Genomic DNA, 14,665 nt, shown 5'->3' with positions numbered 1-14,665 from the left:
CAAACCCGATTGTTTAGTATGATTTGTAAATATTTTTTAATACATAAATGTATAAATCATATAACAAATTGATTTTGAATTTATATCAAAGATTTTTGAAATATAAAGCATCTATATAAATTTTTGTTTTACTCTATTAATTAAATTTTAATTAATAATATTTAACACAATAATATCAAATATAATTCTTAATAATTATATAGTACATTTACGAGTACAGGGTGATTTTAGATTCTGAGCGAATTGATTTTACAATGATGTGTGTTTTTTTTTTAATTTTTTATTTTTGTGTCTGTCATCATCTTTTAGGACAGTAAAAGTGCTTGGATTTTCTTGAACAGTAACTTTTCTGATAGGAAAGTGAATCTAGTTGTTACTTTGGGGGGGTCAAAAGTAAAACTGGGTTCCCAGTAGTTTTCAAAAGCGACGTGAAAAACAAAAGAAAAATTAAGGAAAAACGGGAATTTTTATTCAAAATCTGTTTTCGAGAAAATTGATTTTGGTTTTTGGTGTAACTCAAAACAAATGACCGTAGGGACATGAAATTTTTAGACTGAATGTTTATATTATCATTTTCTATACACCATAAAATTTACAAAATATTTTGACTCTTTTTGAGCTGTTTACGGCCATTGTCAGTTTTCAATTTTTTTTAGTTTTTTTTTCTATAAATATCAATTTTATCTGTTGAGTAAAAAAGCTTGAAAAATTAATAGAAGGCTCCTAGGTTATTGTTTCAAACACAGATGAAAAAAATTAAAAATCCTTAGTCTCAGTTTTTATTTTTAAGCATTTAAAGTTCAAATTTTGACAAAATACGGAAAAATCACAAAAATTAGCAAATTATTTTGAGTTGAGAATTCATAAAAATTTTTCTTTTTAAATCTAAGATTTGAAAATTTAATATAAGATTACTCATAAGTTTGTCTACCTTTATCAAAAATAAAATATCTACAAGAAACTTAAATTAAATTTTTATGAGCGTCTGAAATTTATATTTTTACAACATTTGATATTCACTCGATTTCTCATGTAACAATTTTCTTATTTTATTGTAATTAAAAAACGAATGACTGTAGATACTTGAAAATTTCACTGAATGTTTATATTAGCATTTTCTTTACACCATAAAATTTTGAAAATATTTTGACTTTTTGAGCGGTATACGGACATTGTGAATTTTCAATTTTTTTAGTTTTTTTTTCTATAAATATCAATAAAAAATTTTTTGTTATGTAAAAAAGCGTGAAAATTGAATATAAGGCTCCTGATATATCGTTCTAATAGCAGTTGAAAAATATTAAAAATACATAGGCACGATTTTTTTTTATAAGCATTTAAAGTTCAAATTTTGACAACATTTATCAAATTTATAATTTATTAATTATTTTGTAGTTAAAAATGTATAAAATGTTTAACTTTTATGGCTAAGGATTGAAAATTTAAAACAAGGCTCCACGTAAATAAGTTATATATAAATTACTTTATTCACAATAATATCATCAAATATACTTGGTAATATCATAGGCTGACTGAACGTTTTTGCTCAGAATCGTTTTTCTTATACAATGATATTATATCATTGAATTCAAATTTAACACCATCCATTACAGTGACCCACTTTTAACCTACTGTACAGCAGAGCGACATCCACTTATCCACCTTTTTTAAGTATGCTCACACAATTTTTGTGTTTAAATTATGCATAGGTATTTAAAAATTCTGATTTTTAGAATTTTAAAGTATAGTTAAAGAAGATATTTTTGTATACTTCGATTTTTCTGTAAATGTTAACGTATTGTAATCGATATTTATATAAAAAGTTTCCGAGTTAGGCCACTTTAATTACCAAGGATAATAGTATCAAGCATCGATATCTATACTCAATGATAATAGTCTATTAAAAAGAAATTATTTAATTTGGTTTTGAAAATTATTGGGTGCAAAATCAATTCATAAGCATTTTGTAATATAAAAAAATTGTCTGAGTATACATGAATAAGTAGTAATTAATACTCATTATTAAGTAATATTTTATATTGTATACTTAATTATAATAACTCGTATTAATTTACAAAGTGTTTAATAGACTATCATCCTTAGTATTTAAATTAAAATAACTAGGAAACCTTTTGTTTACATTTTGATAACAACATGTATATTAACATTTTCAGAAAAATCATCTGATTCACAATTTGTATTAAAATATGTAGGTTCTCATTTGAAAAACGAAAGTTGGTAATTACATAGGCACTCCTTAATTGTTGTGAAAAATCTAATTATTCAAAAATTAACTGCACTTAAAAATTCCAAAAAGAATTAGAATATAACATGCATTATTTGAACATAAAAATTGGGCTAGTATACTCAAAAGATCACTCTGTATATACTCTTCATATATATGTATTAAAACTAGCTACTAACTGTATGCTGTCTTTCAAGTTTTTTAAGTATTCATAAAAACAATAAGATTAGTAAATATAGTAATAAATAAATTGTATGAATATAATGTAGTAAAATTTCAATTTTTGATGCAAAAAGTTATAAAAATTAAAAATGAATGAATAGTGATATATTAACTGTAACTGATTACCTAAGTTAAATTAAAAGTATAATTTTATTTCAATTTTATGCCTATAATATTTTGATAGGTTATTTGATCTTTTGAGTATCACACAAAACCATAAATAAACCTGATTATTTAATTATTTTAACCAAAATGTAGATCATATTTTTAAAAACCAAATTAAATATACTTTAAATTTACAAGTTATGATGTTTTTTTTTTTGTATGTGTTACACCATTTTTGTAATGCACTCTCTATAATGCATTTTTTAGGTATACTTAAATTTTAAACGTTAAATTATTAATTTATGATAATATCAACATTAAAGCGAGTACTATTATTGAAAAAAACCCTGATGCATAAAAATATATCCTTACAACATAATTTAAAATTAAAATTTTACTCAACAATTTTTTAGTAAAAACTAAAACGTACTAAAGTTTACTGTTGTATAATATTATGTATATCATGGTAGTGGTACTTGGTTGTTGAATCAAATAATTAAATACAAATTTTGTAATTTAATGTTTAACAAATGTTTTATTTGTTTTTCTTGTAGATCAAATTCAGTTGATTTATGCCCCAACGATGTACAACCTATTGATGACTGCATTCACATAAATATGTATGATGAAATTGTTATTGATATATTAGAAGATGGTAGAACCCGAGAAACTAATATACATCAACGTTTGGAGAGACATTGGTTAGGAAGTTGCATTATACCCATATCAGCATTATTCAACAGCTCTCAAGTTAGTTAATATTATATTCAATGTACAGTGAAGCCTGATTTAATGGACACCTGTAGTGTACTGTACGTAATAGACACATCTGTCAACAGATAAAATGATAGTCTGGAAAAAAATATTTATTCTAAACACTGTATGTGTAAGTTGACCCATTTTGTTTTTGTGCACGCAAAGTACGGGATAAACGTGACAATAGTACAATACGGTTTACGGTAGTTCTACACTTTCACATCGCAAAACACCACAGTGTATAGTGTATACATAGTGAACTGTTGTGTCACATCGTTTTCACCATACTCTGCGTGCTCAAAAAAACAAAAGTGGATCAACTTATGGTGAAAAGAGTATAGTATATTTTAACCTGTTTGTTACACAGGAAGTAATATCTTCTCCTGGACATTCAAAAACAGACAACAAACTTAGTATCATTTCATATACTAGAATATACTCAAATATAATAAATTTCAGATCTATGTACATACTATGCTACAATGACGCTAATTGCATATATTTATAATTATGTATGACTTATATTTAATATGTGTAAAATGTATTCATTCTATTATTGGATTTTTTATAAAAACATAATATTTTGATTAATTAGATACAATGTGAGTTTGACTAAAAAATACTACAACAGACACTTGTCTAGAACAGACACTTTTGATGGTCCTGTGACTGTTCAATAAAATCTGGTTTCTCTATACTTACATATTATTTTAAAGTATCTTTATATTGTGATCAAGCATTAAACACATTGAGTTTAGATTATTTTTCAAGACATGTAATAGTTACTACCATTGATTATGAATACTATAGATTGCTCACTATGGTACAAAATACTCTACGCTAAATTTACTAGCAATCCTTGTGTTATTATCCAGAACAATTGACTGAGCGACCGTAGTGAGCAATCTATAATATTCATAATTGGATGTTACTACTAATTTTATATTTTAATTCTAGCAATAGTTGTTTAATATCTGGTCCTCGCCTATACAATATACCTATAAACAAAAAAACATCTTTTGCCTCTGGCCTAGTGGCCTGTCCTACTTAATGCGTTTAAAATATCTTTATTGAAACTAATTTTGTTTATTATTTTATGGTTAAATGGAAATTATAACAGGTTTTGTGTGATAAATTAACAATTTAACAAAAATTAAATTTAAAGTTTTCAATACAATACATACTTCTTTTTTTTCTGTATTTATTCATTGAAACGACCTCAAGGTTATTTTTAATGCTTATCACAAGTGGGTAGTAGGGAGATCATGTGATCTCTTTACCTATGTATATATATATCACTTTATGCATGATACTACCCCCCCTTATCCATAAGTAGGCATGCGGCATGTGCGGTATTCATTCCAAGTGGAGTGGGACCTAGTTAGAAACCGGATGACACAACCGGTCGACAGCACGGGAAATTGGTGATCACGTAGAACAACACACACTTTTTGCACTTTGCTATAAATCGAACCGATGACTGTATGAGTCGTAGTCATCTGTATGACCACTGCGTCACTCCGGCCCCACAATATATACTGAGTAAATTAGTATTGGCTACCATCTGAAAGATATGATAAAGTTATGAGCGTTAATATTGTAAAAAGAAGCTTTTGAAAAATTATAAATCTATCAATCACTTTGTTATATGTTACTATTAGTTATATGATATTTAATGAGTGTTTTGCTAATTTATTGTAAATTTAAATTTGAATCAGTGAAATATTAATGAACATTTAATGGGCAATTACGTAATATAAAAGTGTGTATTTTGGTATAGAGAACTTTAATGGTTTTGATTAAATAAATATGTTGTTTTGTGTGTTATAAATTATAATAAATCATTGTTGTCTAATTGACCTATGTTTGTTCTTAATGGTTTTTACTTTCAACAAAAATATTAAAATTAAAGTAGGAATTTGTTAAAGTTATATTTCAGTATATCACTCACTAGAATATTAAAAAAATGTAATAACTTCTTATTTACCATGTCAAATGTTAATAATTATTATGAGCCAGCATAACTAATGCCATCTTAATTTATTCTAAAAATACTATTAACTACGCATGTGTATAAATTGTATCTAGTATCCACATAATATATTATACATATGTATATTTATTTTATTTTATTAACATTATTTTTAGATCGAGGGAATATTCCAAATGAACACACCTAGACACCTTTTGGGATATGAAAGACTTGTGTCAAATTCTGAGAGCTCTCATTATAGGAACTCAACTTTTCTGAGCTTATTCATTATGGTCCAGCCGCCACTACACCATCCTGAACCTATCAAGGTAAGTAAAATCTTCAAACTAATGAATGATAAAATATTTACTTTCATATATTTACTATTTAATAATTCCATTTTAAAATATTTGTCAATAGCTCTTAAAATAATCTTCTGTTTTTGTTTAAATGTAGTAAAAAGAAGAAAATGTAATAATATAATACATTATTTTGATCATCAATACTTATTGTGATATTTTCTAGTTTCTTTTCCATTATTATTATTATTATTATTATAAATTGCACCAATTTTAGGGTTTTGAAACTATTTCACAAACCATACAATATCATCATATTTGCATATCATTTTTAATGCAAATATATTATTATCTTTTTAACAACTAGGTACAAAATCGAACAAATCCATTGTGTTGGTATGTTAAAATTATTATTTTTACATGGTACCACTAAGATATCTTATATAAAGTATAAACGGATATGTCAGAAACATATTGCATTTATGACTTATGTATTCATTATTTTTATTTTTATTTTTGAAAATTATATATTCAGTTATTTAATGCTTTTAATAGATTCCTGTATAGATATTTATTACTTTGTTTTTATCCGTAAACACATTTTTTTTAATTTGCTCTTTACCTAATTAATACAGCTCTTAAAAATCTCAGCCTATCTAAAGAGTAACAAAAAGATTTTGTACACTCGCCCGTTAATTAAACCGTTCAATTTTTTTTTCTTTTTTAATCAGTGTAATTGAAAAGTCTTTTGCATGAAACTTGAGATAATTGCAATTATTATCGTTATCTTTTGACCTTTTTTAATTATATAATCTTTTCTTTTTTTTTTAGAATATAAAGTTGTATCATGTATTTAAGTATTGTGTTATATTATACTATTAATTATTTACAGGAGAGGTTGGACTGCAGTGAATCGTTTAATTTTGAGAGATATTTAGAGTATTGGTCTGCAGAAGGAGCGAAACAGTTTCCCGGAAGGCCCGTAAAAACCTTGGTGATACACTGTAGCGGTAAATCCGTTTGTGTGACCAGATTCTTTAGGCCGTTACCTCTCCCTGGTACGTACATGGTACACACTTATTATCCCCTACACTAATTTTTTTTAAAGTTTTTGTTTATAATTTTAAATACCTAGCTAGTTGGTAGGTGTATGTATTATACAGTCAGGGTTTAATGTGGGCATGTGGCTCAAAATTACAAAGGGTTCTTGTGATTTATATTTTATTTTAAGCGTTTCATGTAAAATTTTCCCATGACCCATACAAAAAATCATTAGGTAAGGAATAGGTTATTATAATATAAACTATATCAAGTTTTCAATATTAAATTGATTGTAATTTTGTTATATACTTTACATTTGGTTAAAGGGCATTTGTCCGTTGAACATACAAAAAATAAATAAATAATAAAAAACATCAATTATATTTTCCTTTGGACTTAATTGCACATACGTTTTTGAACGCCTACTTAAATATAAAATATTGTTTCAAGAGATGTTGCACGCAAATGGGGAGGCTCCACCGACCAATCATTTTTATCAAACTAAAAAAAAAATACGTTAGTATAATGATAAGTATAGGTACTAATAAATCTAAAAGAATAACATTTGGAAAATAAATAATTACCCATTTTGAAGTAAGAAGAAATTATTTTGATTCAACTGCAAGGCCTCACTCTCAACGTACTATCATACTTTTAGAAGAATAAGTTTAAGGAGACGCCTTTTAAGCAAGGTCAGAGGTAGTGGGACCGAGTTTCCTTGCGTCCCCTCATCAACCTATGTATACAGTACAATTACACTATTCTAAGGATAATTTTTATGATTTCGGATCCTGGTGATTTACACTGGAGCAGAATATTTGTTATGGACATTTATTTATTCAACATATAGTCGTATATATAATAGATACAGAATATTGAACTATAATAGATTGTTCTCTGAGTTTTCTCATCTTATCTTGAAATTCTAATAAAATAATAAAATTAAGTCCATTTTTTTTATCGAAAAATTACAAACTTATCACCTACGACTTATCTATATGTATATTGTTAATGTCATGCGACCATTTTTTTATTTATATTTTTCACTCAAAGTAACTTGTTGTTTTTCCCAGTGATCTCCGAGGACGTGCTAAACACCACTGCCGAAATGGTGGCCAGATTCGTATCGCTCATACCGGTGGTAAACAGCAACGTTTTGCTCATCGGCCGATTTGATGTCTGGTTGACGGGGGATGTGAGTATCGTACTAAACATAATTAATATAATATATACATATCATACATATCATTTTTTTCTATGCATATTAGTTATTTAATATTTTTTTCCCAGCAATACTTTTTGAGGGTTCCCGGGGTTGCACTCGATCGTGTTTTAAGAAAAATACCAGAGTAAAATTAATATGATGGTATTAAGGTAATTAATTGTTAGTGTGTGCATCGAAAAACGAACATAAGTGTGTACGAGTATAATCGGTAAAATCGTTATTCCTCAATATTCACTAAAAACTTTGTACTGTTTTCGACGCCAAACACCGTAAACAATTAACTTACTAATTCCGAGAGTCAGTTAGTTCTATTAGATACATTTTAGATTCGTAGTCCCATTATATAGGTAGGATTAATATTTTTTAATTTATCGATTTGCCGTCATCGGTTATTTATTAAATTTGAAAAAATTCCAGTGGCTATTTTCATAACTATTCCTTCGTCTGTCATCGACCATCGTTTAGTTTTTTTCTTATTTTAATAGACTGTGCGAAATGTGAGAAAAATAAAAATGTACTTAACGTAATGCAGGCTGCAGCTGTGTGGTGCATCGGCTGAAACTCTTACCACGAGTACTCAAAAATAAAACAATTTTATAGCTGATATTGAAGGTCGTAAAGCTACATTACCGATCTTTAATACCAGACATTTATATTGTATAATTTATAACCATCAAGACACATTGATTTTCAAACGCGTTTATTTATAATTTACTAGCTGTAAGTAACTTTTTTTCAATTGAGGTATCTATATAATATTGTCAATATAGATATGTTAAATTTTATTCAAAGAATATGATAACATGGAAAATGTAAAAATGTTACCATGTATGGAAAATGGTCACCTTAACATTTGGTGAAAACTTCAAGTGTCTAGGGTTTACCGTCCTAATTGTTAGCTATGAAAGAAAAAACTTTTATGAATTTCTAACTGAAAAATAGTTTGAAAATGTTCGAAATTTTTCAAAATTTGAACTTCAAATGCATATAAAATATAAATGATAATTTTGCTTATCTATCTTTAATATTTTTGAACTTACGTTAATGAAACTTCTAAGGGACCTTGCATTAAATTGTCAAGGTTTTTAACGTCCTCTCTCTAACGGATAAATTACGTTCGGATCAGTCGGAAAAACTTATATGGTTGAACAACCCGTTTGGACCTAGTTATAATATTATGCATAGGCAGTTGTAATATCTTTCTGTTGACTGTTTCAGCAACTGTTGGGCTTACTGTTCGGTGGAGGTTCCGGTGTCGACCACGGTCTATTGCTATGCTGTTACTTCGCCAAGTTAAACATCCGCTCTTGGCTGCTGCTGGGCACCGGCGTGTCCCGGGGTGAGGCTGCTTACGTGCTGACATCGTGCCCTGTGCCTGACCAATCGGGCTCCAGCCCTGTGTACGACGTCTGGGACCCGCTCACTGGTCAGAAGTACTCTACGTGTGACAGCTTTTCACCCGTACAGGAAGCGTACTGTCTGATGAACGCTGAAAATGTGAGTATCTATATATATTGATTATAAGTTTTATGACTAGGTAGTCATTGGTTCTTTTAAACCTAAAAATGAACATTAAAAAAGGTGGAAAATTGGGTACCGCGGCTCTTCTGTACAGTAATTGTCGAGTATGTCATTGTAATGGGTGTATTCGAGTTGAATTCAATGAAAAATTATTGAAAGTGAAAAACGATTCTGCGACGGGTTTCATTTAGTATACTTATATAAAAAATCCAACTTAATAACTAAAAATAAAAAAATAAAAAATATCTCATGACTAAATAATAAATAGCGTAATTTTCAAGTAAATTTTTTTCGTGTAATGTAGAAAAACTTGCGAGGAATCTTTTATTAAAATGTCTAATGTTAGCTATGAACAGAACATTTTTTATGAATTTATAACTGCAAAATCATTTGCATATTTTCGGGATTTTGAATCTTGTCAAAATTTGAAATTTAAATGCATATAACAAAAAATAATCGTGCTTATGTATATTTAATATTTTTGAACTTCTATTAAAAAAATTTACAAAATTCGAAAAATGGACTATGATTATAGATCGAGAGTAAAAATATTTTGAAAATTTTACCACAAGTGAAAAGTACTATTAAAAATATTTAGTGAAAATTTGAAGTTTCCTCGATTCGATTATTAGTTTTTGAGTTACACCAAAAAATGAAATTGGTTTTGTCAAAAATTTGTTTTGTTCAAAAGTTTCCATTTTTCTTTCTTTTTTTTTTTATATCGCATTCTAAAACTATTGTGGGCATTTTCGATTTTGGCCTCTCAAAAAATGCACCGACTAGATTCACTCTTCTATTAGATGAGATGCTGATGTTGAACGTCGGAACATTTTTACTACAATATTATTTAATTGAAATCGGTTATCTGCGCGTACCTACACAATATATATGATGATATATAATGCTCCTATGTCTACCAAGTACCCATGTTATAACATATGCATATAGATCTGGCTGAACGTACAGTACGAAAAATCGGTTCCCAGGACCCGGTGGGACGTGACGCAGACCCGGGACTGGAACCCGGCTTTCGGCCGGTACCAGGCTGCGCCCACCGTGGCGGGTTCCGTGCAGCCGGACACGGTGGACTACACGCCGCCGGCCATCGCGGACGCCCGCCTTCTTCAGGAAAAGCTGGAGACGACGTTGCGGAACGCGCTGATGAAGTGGCGGGTCAAGTCCAAGACCGTCTGGAATAGATATTGCGTATCGGTGCTGCGAAAAATCCTTCCAAACCTGGAGCGGGAGACGTGGAATGGCGGATACACGGCCGCCACCGCTGCGGAGAACGGTTACCTGGCCGAGTTGCAGCACTTGCTCGTCTCCCACAAGGTGCAGCGCATATTTGACAGATCCACTATATATGTACTCGGGCCATATTACTGCAGTTTGTTAAATATTTATCAAGGCCCAGGAGGCGGTCGGGTAGACTATGATATAAATAGTGCGGGGGCGGAGAATCTTTTTTGGGTCACGTGCTAAACATTTGTAATCAAAGTTAAAAAAAAAAATTAAGTGCCGGTAAGATTTTCATATTCAGGTACGTAAATAAATATAAATGTAAAAACACCTTGGTGTCACGGGGCTTAAAGAAAAATCACTAAAATTATTTTAATATTAAATTTGTATATTTTGTTAGCTTTAAATATTTAATTAAAAACAAGCATCATCTATTCGATGATTATTTTGTGCGTTGATTTGTAATAATTAACTGCGTATTATAAACTTTTACTACTTAACGTAAGTTGATACAAATATTGAGTGTATTCGGAACGAGAAACTTTTTTCAAAATACAAAATTGTGTGGTTTGGATGCAGTGACTTATACAAATTTACAATAATTTAAAAATGTTTTAATAAGATCGTTATAATATGATTTGTTTAAAAAATAATTGACTTAAATTACTTGGACTTATATTTGTATGAAATGCAGCTATATTTCCAATTAACATAATAATAATTAATAACATCCTACATAATAATGTTCATAATATATTAGTTTTGTCAACTTCAATCTTTAAAACTACTTCGTGATCCGTAAAAAATGACAACTCTTAAAAAAAATTGTGATTGTTCAACTTCTTTTGGGTGTAACTTGCTGCAGTTAGTGTAACTCAGCCGCCCTGGTAGGCTATCCGACTACTTCGGAAGTTTGGAACGAGGACAACGGCGATGAGCGTCCACATAAGTGCAAACTGCAGAGTGCATGAGGCTATGAGAGGTTCATTTAAATCGGTCGAGCCGTTTCAGATAATTTTTATTGTTCTATAATCTACACACATGATATTGTTGTATTCTTGATCAATCGTGCTGTTACATGATGCACACAAAATATTTGGTGTAATTTCTTTTCAAAAATAAATTACATCTTGGCGGAAACAAGACGTATTATCGAACATTGTTCGTATTTTTGCTAGAAACGGGCTCTACGTTTATCTTGTATAACTGGTTTTTATCGCAGAATTGTTTAGTTCGTGCTAAATTGTATTTAAAGTGTGGTGTTCAGCCTTAGTTTCTTAATAGAAGACAATGTCAGCGCGCCATTTGTTTTCTCTCGCTGACCCTGCACGTGCAACACTGCAAATTTATGTATATTCATTTATGTTTAGCAGAATCAACCGTGTGTTGTTACTTTTAATACTAGAGCGAATTCACTTATTATCAAACTATTTAAGCTGAGAAACTTTAACCTACGTTGGTTTTTTACAACATTTTAATTTTTATACAATTTATAAACATTTTTAAACTGTAATAACTTACACGCTCGCATATATCTTGCATAAAAACTAAAATATCATAAAAAACCAACGTATGGACACAGATATAATTAATTTAAGCTTTGATAGGTGAGTTAATTGTAATATTAAATTTAAGAACACAGTGTTAGTTTTGCTAAATGTAGATTTTCAAGGTCAGAGAGAGAAAACAAATAGAGCGCTGACATCCTCTTAAGTAATTTGAACCGTTTATGATTTATTATACTTCGGTAATTATTAATATTGATATGAAAAAGTAAATATACCTACGTTCTCTTGCTAAAATGTCATCAATTACATTTTGTTTGATTGAAATTTTTTATTTTTGGCCTTCTAACTTTTCATTTTGATAGTACTTAATAGTACATAATAGTCATCCACATCACATCACTTAGGACTTCCTAAATTTTTTATACTTCCGTTCAAAAATCTTCTTGTTTATATCAAGCTGAAATATTGTGGAGACTTCGCTGCCCTTAAATGTTTTAGGATTTTTGCACCAGATTGTGTACCTACCTATTTTATTATGTTTATTTTTAATAGTTCATATAGGTATCATATTATATAACGTCACGCTTGTGTATATATTGTTGCAGATGTGTGGTTTTCCCATCAACAGACCGTACAGCAACACCGAAGTATTAGTAGACGCCATACAGTCGACGGGCATGCACCTTAATGAAAGTCCGCTGGTGGAGTTCGCGCTAGCCGTTTATGTGCACCCGTACCCGAATCAAGTATTGTCTGTTTGGATCTACCTGGCGTCTCTGCAACCCAGGCGTTGATCGCACTTACAGTTCGAAAATCATTATCATAACATTAATATATATAATATAAAGACAATATTGTGACTTATATTTATAACTAATCGAATAATTATGTTGCATGTTCATTGCTCAAACAAAAGTATAAAGTACGAGGCCACTAGGGCCTCACCAACCCCCTGGGAGTGGGCAAGATCATCACCCATTGGCACACGATAATCCACTTCAGGGGTTCGCGGCTCCCCCCGATCATAGGGCCCCCCTATCATATTGAAGTTTAATATATTCTGTAATTCAAAATATTTGAAACAAAATATGTGTGGAGATAAATTATCTATATAAAACTTATATTTTAAATAATAGAAAGTTTAAGTATTTAATTATTAATAATAATTTATAATTTCTTGGTTTTCACGGCAATTACATTATGTGGAAGATTAAATATACAATTTTTTTTTTTTATTTAATAGAATAATAAACCATTTTTTTGTCAAAAATATTGTTTTTTTTACATATATATATGTATACGAGTTAGAACGTTATAACTTATAGTAAATGTTCAACAGTTCTAACTTGTACAAACGATTTAATTCACGAAACGATAGGACTATAATATATTATTCATCGATATCCATATTAATTATAATAGTTAATAAGCGATGACTTTTAGATGAATTCTCCCTTATATACAACACGATTTTATTTCGGTATGTCTTGGGGTTAATCTTTTTAAGGGGGACGAGGTGGCCGAGCGGTCTAACGCGACGGATTCGGCACAGCCGGTCCGAGTTCGATCCTCGACCATTGGGCGGCATTTTTCTCCGTGCAAGTCACGGTGTCCGGAGAACAAGTGCCGCCATCCCCCCACCCGGGCATGGCAGATACCTACGGGTGTCCAATCAAAAATTCTGCCAAACAAAAACACACACGTGTTCCTCCCCCTACCGACTTAATAACCTACAGTAAAACTAAAAATAGCTAATGGCCTCAGCTGCCGGGCTCAAGATCAATTAAAAAAAAAAAAAATCTTTTTAAATTTGCATATACTTACACAAATATGATGACGGAAAGACAGAAGTTTCTTCGAGAGAGAAAAAAAATTTGACTTTGTCTCTCGCCTCGTTAGATACCTACGTTTAATTCTATATGGCTATATGTATAGGTACCGATAATACGCGTTTAATTTATCTTCTACTATAGGTTATTCATTTAGCGATACCAGAATGAAGTTTAAAATTATATAGCATGATATCAATCGACGTACCTATATATAAGTGCGCAAATCTGTAAAAAGCTCTATTATATATGGTATTTGGAGGGGAAAAACTGATCTGATTAAAAATAAATAAAAAAATATAAACTGCAATATTCGCGCTGACGTTTGCGTGATTATTCGAATTAATATAATTATAAATACATTCACGTGCATCCATAAAAAAAAAACCGTCGATAAGGTATATATAACATGATATTATACTACCTACGGGATGATCCTTTTAACGCAAGACACTCATTAATTCAGAAAACATTAACGTTTTTGAAAATATTTCTTTTCAATAATTTTTAGTAGTTATAGGTACAAAAGAACGTTTTTGGAAAAAATCATATTTTTATCGTAATTACTTTTTTAACTCATATGCTGTTTGAAGGTCAACATACAATAATTTTGATTTAATATCCCAAACTAAATATTATTCAGAGTATTTCTCGATCTAGAAAAAATCAAATTTCAGACATGTAGTTAATATATTAGTACAGG

At 29.8% G+C, this 14,665-nt stretch overlaps 1 protein-coding gene across 4 annotated transcripts in view; it reads left to right on the top strand.

The window, feature by feature from the left end:
* The window catches only part of LOC132940980 (coiled-coil and C2 domain-containing protein 2A), a 30,725-nt gene extending 16,343 nt beyond the window's left edge, over positions 1–14,382 (top strand). For 2 of the 4 annotated variants that reach the window (XM_061008819.1, XM_061008820.1), the window contains exons 20-26: positions 3,127–3,322; positions 5,477–5,629; positions 6,492–6,657; positions 7,714–7,835; positions 9,084–9,362; positions 10,335–10,718; positions 12,739–14,382. In XM_061008819.1, the coding sequence (XP_060864802.1) occupies positions 3,127–3,322; positions 5,477–5,629; positions 6,492–6,657; positions 7,714–7,835; positions 9,084–9,362; positions 10,335–10,718; positions 12,739–12,927 (1,489 nt within the window). In that variant the 3' untranslated portion in view covers positions 12,928–14,382. Of the gene's footprint in view, positions 1–3,126; positions 3,323–5,476; positions 5,630–6,491; positions 6,658–7,713; positions 7,836–9,083; positions 9,363–10,334; positions 10,719–12,738 lie in introns of those variants that run through there. The other 2 variants (XM_061008822.1, XM_061008821.1) reach the window with 2 other exon arrangements.
* Positions 14,383–14,665: the final 283 nt, after the last annotated feature.

Source organism: Metopolophium dirhodum, chromosome 3, assembly GCF_019925205.1.
Source record: "Metopolophium dirhodum isolate CAU chromosome 3, ASM1992520v1, whole genome shotgun sequence".
Classification (NCBI taxonomy): Eukaryota; Metazoa; Arthropoda; class Insecta; order Hemiptera; family Aphididae; genus Metopolophium; species Metopolophium dirhodum.
Note: the sequence above shows the minus strand (reverse complement) of the source record. Positions and strands in the feature narration are given on the sequence as shown.